Below are 8,940 nucleotides of genomic sequence, written 5' to 3' on the forward strand. Positions count from 1 at the left end.
ACACACACACACACACACACACACACACACACACACACACACACACACACACACACACACACACACACACACGTTTTTACAGCTTAACAGAGAGAGAGAGAGAGAGAGAGAGAGAGAGAGAGCGCCTTTCTACTAATACTTTTCTGCAGCCGCGACAAGAAAGAGAGGAAGGATGAGTTTTCAGAAAAGGCGACTCACATGAAAGAGATAGAGGAGGCATTGAGGGGATGGGGTGAGGGGAGAGGGGAGGGGAAGATCTCAGGGGAGGGGAAAGTGATCAGTAGGGAGGGAGGGAGGGAGGGAAGGAGGAAAAATACATAGGGTAGGTGGAGGAAAAGGGAATTGTCAAGGGAGGGAAATATGTCAAAGAGGGAGGGAAAATATATCCATTCGAGAGAGAGAGAGAGAGAGAGAGAGAGAGAGAGAGAGAGAGAGAGAGTAAAGAAGGTGACGGGAAGCAGCCTCACCACACGCTATATCAAGGTCACAAAAGCGTGAACAGAAAGACTTGTGTGGTGGCGGCGGTGGTTGCTCTGGTGGTGGCGGCGGCGGTGGCGGTGGTGGTGAGAAGGGAGTGATCGCTTCGCTTTCCCTTTGAACCGCGGCGTGAGAGAGAGAGAGAGAGAGAAAGGGAGAGAGTGTGAGAGAGAGAGAGCGAGGATGAGAGCGGATGAGAGAGGAAGGCGCTAACAAACACGCACTAATAGTTCAATTCTTTAATCTAAATTCCCGGGCAGCGGCACGCGCGGGGCTCAGCGACGAAGGCAGCCAGAATAAATAACGTAAAAGACCCACTCCAATCAGGCCCGGCGTCCGATGGCGGGAGATCGAGTGCTCGCTTTTTCCTCTGTTTTATGTCTGATAAAAATTCATAAGGCTCTCCCGGCGCGGGGCTATTGTATTACAGATGACTCCTGTAATATCTGTTTCAATTGTGTGGTACGAAACGGGTGACACCGCGCGTCTGTGCCGGCCGCCCCTCCACCACCCGCCCTCCACACCTCTCCACACCCCTCCACACCTACCAGGGCTTGTCTCCACCTTGCCACGCCCACTGCTACGCTTTTCACACGCCCACACGCGCCCTTCACGCCTGGGAGGAACACCACGCCCTCAACACGCCCACTATGACGAGGGCGGTGGAGAGGCAAAGTTGGTCAGCGTGGATATTTCTCTCCTTCGGCAACCTCGTTCAGTCTGGTAATGCGTGTTTCAATTTGACCAATCATACTTAGCGCTGGTGGTCCCTAGGGCTTCGCGCACCCCAGCCAGCCAATCACCGCTCCTCTCACTAGGGACGCGGCCTCCTCTTCCTCTTCCTCCTCTTACTCCTACCCTGTCCTACCTCCTCCTTCTCCTCTTAGTCCTCCTCCTCTCCATTCCTCCACTACCCTTGTCTCCCTTCCCTCAGTGCCCACACACACACACACACACACACACACACACACACACACACACACACACACACACACACACACACACACACACACACACACTTCTCCGATACGAAAAATAAATATATGTCGAAAAATACACGTCTCTCTCTCTCTCTCTCTCTCTCTCTCTCTCTCTCTCTCTCTCGCTGAACATCTGCGGATATTGTCATTGTCTTTGTGTGTGTGTGTGTGTGTGTGTGTGTGTGTGTGTGTGTGTGTGTGTGTGTGTGTGTGTGTTCTGAAGCGAAAAGTTTTGTTATCTTGCTCCATTTTCTTTTTTTTTTTTTTTTTCTCTTTCTTTACCTCTTTTTTTTTTTTATCCATTTTCTTCATTATTTTCTGTATCTTTTTATGTATGACCTTTTTTTTGTATTTTTCATATTTTTCTCCATTTTTTGTGTTTCCTCAGCGTTTTATTTTGTATTTTTGTCTGTCTGTCTGTCTGTCTGTCTGTCTGTTTGTTTGTCTGTCTGTCTGTTTCTCTGTCTGTCTGTGTGTCTTTTAATTTCTAGTTGGTCTCTCTCTCTCTCTCTCTCTCTCTCTCTCTCTCTCTCTCTCTCTCTCTCTCTCTCTCTCTCTCTCTCTCTCTCTCTCTCTCTCTCTCTCTCTCTCTCTCTCTCTCTCTCTCTCTCTCTCTCTCTCTCTCTCTCTCTCTCTCTCTCTCTCTCTCTCTCTCTCTCTCTCTCTCTCTCTCTCTCTCTCTCTCTCTCTCTCTCTCTCCATAATCAGTTTACCTCATTTTGCTGTAATGTCTCTAAGTAATTGCCTGACTGAATGACTGAATGCTTGCTTAACTGACGCCTCTCATGACTAATTAACCCATTACCTGTCTGATTAGTCAATTCCTTACCTGACTGACTGACTAACTGATTAACTGACTGATTTCCTCCTTACTTGTCTGAATAAATAGATATATCCTAGCCTTTCTGACTGACTGACTGACTGACTGTCTATTTGTGTGCCTCCTTCTTTGGCTAACTGTTTTCCTGATTTTCTGTTTGACTAACTGAGCTGTATAATGACTGACTGACTGACTGACTTGAGTGAGTGACTGACTGACTGACTGACTGACTGACTACTTGACTAACAAACAAAAGAACTGACTAACTGTCTTTCTGTTATTCTGAGTAATTAACTATTTTCTTAACTTTCTTCCTGACTGACTGACTAACTGACTGACTGACTGACTGACTGACTGACTGACTGACTGACTGACTGACTGACTGGCTGACTGACTGGCTGACTGATTGACTGGCTGACTGACTGGCTGGGTGGCTGACTGGCTGGCTGACTGACTGGCTGGCTGGGTGACTGACTGACTGATTGACTGGCTGACTGACTGGCTGGGTGGCTGACTGGCTGGCTGACTGACTGGCTGGGTGACTGACTGACTGATTGACTGGCTGACTGACTGGCTGGGTGGCTGACTGGCTGGAGCGTGGACAGGGAAATACCTTTTGGCTTTTTTCAGTGAATATTTTTTGGCGCAGCTCGTGGTTGCATTTTTCATGAGTCACATTATTCACATATTAGTCTAATTATTGTGTTGTTCATTACCTATGTATGTATTGTGTGTATGTATTGTGTGTATGTATTATTCATCGTGTGTGTGTGTGTGTGTGTGTGTGTGTGTGTGTGTGTGTGTGTGTGTGTGTGTGTGTGTGTGTGTGTGTGTGTGTGTGTGTGTGTGTGTGTGTGTGTGTGTGTGTGTGTGTGTGTGTGCGCTTGCTGCTACTACTACTGCTACTACTACTACTACTACTACTACTACTACTACTACTACTACTACTACTACTACTACTACTACTACTACTACTACTACTACTACTACGATAACAATAATAGCAATAGTAGTAATAGCAGCAGCAGCAGTAATGTCGCGGTGCGGGGCGACACACAGGTAGAAGCGGCCGCGGTATGTTGCTAATTAACATATTAACATTCTCTCCGGCACAGGTAAGCCACAATATTTAACTGGCGTATTTAACTGGTGTGTTGTGGTCTCTCTCTCTCTCTCTCTCTCTCTCTCTCTCTCTCTCTCTCTCTCTCTCATCCTTATTTTCGTCTTTCTTTGTCTTTTATCTCTTCATTATTCATTTCTTTTCTTCCATGTTTGTCTTTCCGTCTCTGTCTTTTTATCTGTGTCTGTCTGTGTGTCTCTGTGTCTGTGTGTGTCTCTGTGTCTGTCTGAGTGTCTCTGTGTGTGTGTCTCTGTGTCTGTCTGTGTGTCTCTGTGTCTGTCTGTGTCTCTGTGTCTGTCTGTGTGTCTCTGTGTCTGTCTGTGTGTCTCTGTGTCTATCTGTGTGTCTCTGTGTCTGTGTGTGTGTCTCTGTGTCTCTTTGTCTGTCTGTGTGCCTCTGTGTCTGTTTGTGTGTCTCTGTGTCTGTCTGTGTTTCACTGTTTGATCTGTTGCAGTCTCTGACGAGACAGCCAGACGTTACCCTACGGAACGAGCTCAGAGCTGATTATTTCCGATCTTCGGATAGGCCTGAGACCAGGCACACACCACACACCGGGACAACAAGGTCACAACTCCTCGATTTACATCCCGTACCTACTCACTGCTAGGTGAACACCACCTACACGTGAAAGGAGACACATCCAAATATCTCCACCCGGCCGGGGAATCAAACCCGGTCCTCTGGCTTGTGAAGCCAGCGCTCTAACCACTGAGCTCTCTGTTGCTGTGTGTGTCTTTGTGTCTGTGTGTGTGTGTCTTTGTCTGTTTATTTGTCTTTTTCCACACCTGTCTTCACCTTATCTCACACACACACAAAAAGTAAAAGTAAGTAAAAATAAATAAATGAATAAATAGATAAAACAATGAAAAATAAATGAATAAATAAAAAATGAATAAATGAATGAATAAATAAGTAAAAAAAAAAAAAGGGTTGCTGTATTTCTGCGTATGACAAACTTGCCTGTATAAGAAATGACACGCAAAAAAAAAAAAAAAAAAAAAAAAAACATATGAATTACTGAGTGCGTAAATCAAGGTACTAGTGTGTGTGTGTGTGTGTGTGTGTGTGTGTGTGTGTGTGTGTGTGTGTGTGTGTGTGTGTGTGTGTGTGTGTGGGAAGGAGAGGGTTGAGAGGCTGAAATATTTGCATTACCATTTCCATATCGTGTCCCTTTCAGTTTTCAAGTCCAGTGGCGCGTGTGTGGCTTTTTTAATGGAGTGTGTTTCTAATGGTGATTTTGTGATTGTGTGTGTTTTAATGGTGATTTTGTGTTTGTGTGTGTTTTTAATGGTGATTTTGTGTTTGTGTGTTTTAATGGTGATTTTGTGTTTGTGTGTGTTTCTAATGGTGATTTTGTGTTTGTGTGTGTTTTAATGGTGATTTTGTGTTTGTGTGTGTTTTAATGGTGATTTTGTGTTTGTGTGTGTTTTAATGGTGATTTTGTGTGTTTGTGTGTTTTTTTAATGGTGATTTTTTTGTGTTTGTGTGTGTTTTAATGGTGATTTTGTGTGTTTGTGTGTGTGTTTTAATGGTGATTTTGTGTTTGTGTGTGTTTTAATGGTGATTTTGTGTTTGTGTGTGTTTTAATGGTGATTTTGTGTTTGTGTGTGTTTTAATGGTGATTTGTGTGTGTGTGTGTTTTAATGGTGATTTTGTGTTTGTGTGTGTTTTAATGGTGATTTTGTGTTTGTGTGTGTTTCTAATGGTGATTTTGTATGTTTGTTTGTATTTCTAATGGTGATTTTGCGTGTTTGTGTGTTTCTAATGGTGATTTTGTGTTTGTGTGTGTTTTAATGGTGATTTGTGTGTGTTTTAATGTGTTTTAATGTGTGTGTTTTAATGTGATTTTGTGTGTGTGTGTTTTAATGGTGATTTTGTGTTTGTGTGTGTGTTTTAATGGTGATTTTGTGTTTGTGTGTGTTTTAATGATGATTTTGTGTTTGTGTGGTTTTTAATGGTGATTTTGTGTTTGTGTGTGTTTTAATGGTGATTTTGTGTTTGTGTGTTTCTAATGGTGATGTGTGTTTAATTGTGTGTGTTTCTAATGGTGATTTTGTGTTTGTGTGTGTTTTAATGGTGATTTTGTGTGTTTGTGTGGTTTTTAATGGTGATTTTGTGTTTGTGTGGTTTTTAATGGTGATTGTGTGTTTATGAGTGTGGTTTTAATGGTGATTTTGTGTTTGTGTGTGTTTTAATGGTGATTTTGTGTTTGTGTGTGTTTTAATGGTGATTGTTTGTCTTGAAGTTGGGTGTTTTGTTTGTTTTCCTTGTGTTTTTTTGGTTTTTATTTAGTTTTTTGTATTTCCTTTGTTTTCTTTTTTGTTTTGTTCAATTCTCTTGTTACGAGGATAGAGGCATTATGAAAAACAAAGAGAGGAGAGGAGAAAAAAGAAAAGAAGATAAGGAAGAGAAGAGAAGATGAAATGAGAGGAGAAGAAAAGCAGAAAAATGAAGAGAAGAAAAGAAGAAGAAAAAACACAAGTAAAGGAGAGGAGATTAAAAAGGAAAAGAAGAAAAAAAGAAAAATGATGAGAAGATGAGAGGAGAATAAAAATTACAAAGAGAAGAGAACATAGAAAAAAAAAGAAGAGAGGAGAGGAGAAAAAGAAAAGAAAAGAAAAGTGAAGGTAAGATGAGAGGAGAGGAGAGAAGAAAAAAGAAAAGAAAAAAGTGAAGAGAAGAAGAGAGGAGAGAAGAGGCGAGGAGAAACGAGAAAAGGAAGAAGAAAAAAATAAGAGAAGAGATGAGAAGAGAGGACAGAAACAGAAAATGAGTTGAGAGAAGAAAAGAAAAGAAGAAAGAGAAGAGAAGATAAGAGAAGAGGAGAATGACGGAGGCGGAGATGAGCGGTGGTGGCGTGGCGGGAAAGTGTGCAGAGTGAAAGCAACATGAGATAGAGTGAAGATGAGATAGAGTGAAGATGACCCGCTTATACTGTGATCTCTAATATGACCTTGTTTGTATCTTGTAATATCTTAGCTGTGATCTCTTTTATGTGAACTTTTCCTGACCTTTTTGTGACTCATGACTTTGCTTTGACCTTGAATATGACCTTGTTCGTACCTTTTTCTTATGTGACTTTGTTTTCATCTTTTTTTCTGACCTTTTTGTGACTTTCTGACCTTGAATATGACCTTGCTTGTATCTTATGTCTTAGCGCTGACTTTCTCGTTATGTGACCTTTTTTCTGACCTCTTTGTGACCTTGAATATTACTTTACTTGTATCTTGTAATATTTTAGCGCTGATCTTCCTTATGTGACCTTTCTACTTACCTTTTCGTGACTAGTGACCCTGCTGTAACCTCGAATATGACCTTGCTTGTTTGTGTCTTGTAACATCTTGATAGTGACCTTTCTGTTATGTTACTTTTTTCTGACCTTTTTGTGGCTTTGACCTCTCTGACCTCGTATATGAATTTGTATGTATTTTGTAATATCTTAGCGGAGACCTTTCGTGACCTTTCTTTCTGACCTTTTTATGACTTTGACCTCGCTGTGACTTCGCTATGACCTATGCAATCTCAGGTCATCCCACCGTTGGTCATCCCGCCGTGGCCTCGCAAGGGAAGGCTGAAGGGCGGCGCAGATTCCATGCATGGGCGTCATTCAAGAGTGACATCACGCCCCTTCTTAATGCATGGCTTGTGTGTGTGTGTGTGTGTGTGTGTGTGTGTGTGTGTGTGTGTGTGTGTGTGTGTGTGTGTGTGTGTGTGTGTGTGTGTGAGAGTGAGTGTGAGTATTATTTCATGTTTTGTTTCCTCCTCCTCCTCCTCCTCCTCCTCCTCCTCCTCCTCCTCCTCCTCCTCCTCCTCCTCCTCTTCCACCTCCTCCTCCTCTTTTTCCTCTCCTTCTATTCCTACTTCACTACCTCTTCTATCATCACCACCAACACTAGCACCTCCTCCTCCTTCTCCTCCTCCTCCTCCACCTCCTCGTCTTTAACCTCTTGCTCCTCTCCTCTCCTCTCTAAGCGAAACACAAGAAGGAGGCACTTGGCGAGGACGAAGAAGGAAGAGGAGGAGGAGGAAGAGGACGAGGAGGAGGAGGAGGAGGACGAGGAGGAGGAGGAGGAGGAGAAGAACAGCTTGTTTCTACAGCTTAATATTACCATCATATTAGAGCGTGGCTGATATGACTAAGGGAGAGACTGTCAGCCTTGTTGTGACTGCCCCATCACCCCCCCCATCACCAACCCATAACCCATCACTAGTCTATCACAAGCATACCAGCCCATCACCCCATCACCAGCCCATCACCCCATCACTAGCCTATCACCTGCGCATCACCACCCCATCACCAGCCCATCACCAGCCCATCACCCCATCACCCCATCACCAGCCCATCACCAACCCATCACCCCATCACCCCATCATCAGCCCTTCATTACATCACCAATCTATATCCTATCATAAGCCTACCAGCCCATCACTCCATCACCAGCTCTTTACTAGCCCATCATCCCTTCATCAGCGTACAATCAGCCCTTCATCACCCCATCACCAGCCCACCTCTCCATCACCAGTTCTTCATCACCCCATCACCAATCCATCTCACCATCACCAGGTCTTTATCAGCCCATCAGCCCTATGTAAGCCCTTCATTAGCCCTTCACCAGCCCATCATCCCATCACATCACCAGCCCATCACTCTACCAGCTCTCCACCAGGCCATCACTATTCCAGCTCTCCACCAGCAATCCATCAGCCCTTCAGCAGCCCATCACCAGCCCATCACCGTCCCATAACCAACCCATCACCCCATCACCCTCCATCACCACCCCATCACTACCCCATCACCAGCCCATCACCACCCCATCACCAGCCCTCACCACCCCATCACCAGCCCATCACCCCATCAGCACCAGCCCATCACCAGCCCATTACCACCCCATCACCAGCCCATCACCTCATCACCAGCCCCCCCATCACCAGCACATCACCTGAATGGGCTTATGTGGATTTTGGTGTGTTTGTGTTCCCTCATCCACACACAACCACTTCAAACAGGCCAAGCGGGTATCATGGTGCTCTGGAAATTTATCCACACGAGGCAGAGCGGGTGTGTCTGAGTACAGTGGTAGACTATGTGGATTTAACTTGTCTCATCCACATACCACCCACACTAGACACGGGTATTATTGTTCTAGAAAGGTAAAAGTGGATAGCAATGTGAATTATTTAAGTAAAGTGGATCACGTGGACTTGTCTTGCTTCTCATCCACACATCAGCCACACAAAGGCACGGTGGACCGGCATTAGTGTTCAATAAAGACAAAAGTGGATAACAATGTGGATATTTCTAAGTAAAGTGTATCATGTAGACTTATCTTGCTCCTCATCCACACACCACCCACACAAGACACGATTTAACTTGCCTCTCATCCACACTAAACACGGAGGACGGATATCAGTAGTATTCTATAGAGACAAAAGTGAATAACAATGTGGATATATCTAAGCACAGTGGATCATGTGGACTTTTCTAGCTCCTCATCCACACACCAGCCACTTGGGTCTGATGGGTGCGGGTACCGGTGGGTGCT

General features: G+C 44.2%; 1 protein-coding gene across 1 annotated transcript; it reads left to right on the forward strand.

Annotated features, from left to right (window-relative positions):
- Positions 1-907: 907 nt before the first annotated feature.
- On the forward strand, positions 908-8,341 carry LOC123502613 (proline-rich extensin-like protein EPR1). The gene is made up of 3 exons (XM_045251778.1): positions 908-1,200; positions 7,839-7,986; positions 8,081-8,341. The coding sequence occupies exons 1-3, from the start codon at positions 908-910 to the stop codon at positions 8,339-8,341; spliced, it is 702 nt and encodes a 233-aa protein (XP_045107713.1).
- Positions 8,342-8,940: the final 599 nt, after the last annotated feature.

Source organism: Portunus trituberculatus, chromosome 12 (genome assembly GCF_017591435.1).
Source record: "Portunus trituberculatus isolate SZX2019 chromosome 12, ASM1759143v1, whole genome shotgun sequence".
Lineage (NCBI taxonomy): Eukaryota > Metazoa > Arthropoda > Malacostraca > Decapoda > Portunidae > Portunus > Portunus trituberculatus.

What these genes read in the sequence shown, in the direction of transcription:
- LOC123502613 (XM_045251778.1), top strand. Translation starts at nt 908, where the DNA reads ATGACTCCTGTAATATCTGTTTCAATTGTGTGGTACGAAACGGGTGAC. An exon ending in CGGCAACCTCGTTCAGTCTG is followed by an intron (nt 1,201 to 7,838) that starts GTAATGCGTGTT and finishes CTCCATCACCAG; the next exon opens with CTCTTTACTAGCCCATCATC. An exon ending in TATCAGCCCATCAGCCCTAT is followed by an intron (nt 7,987 to 8,080) that starts GTAAGCCCTTCA and finishes TCACTATTCCAG; the next exon opens with CTCTCCACCAGCAATCCATC.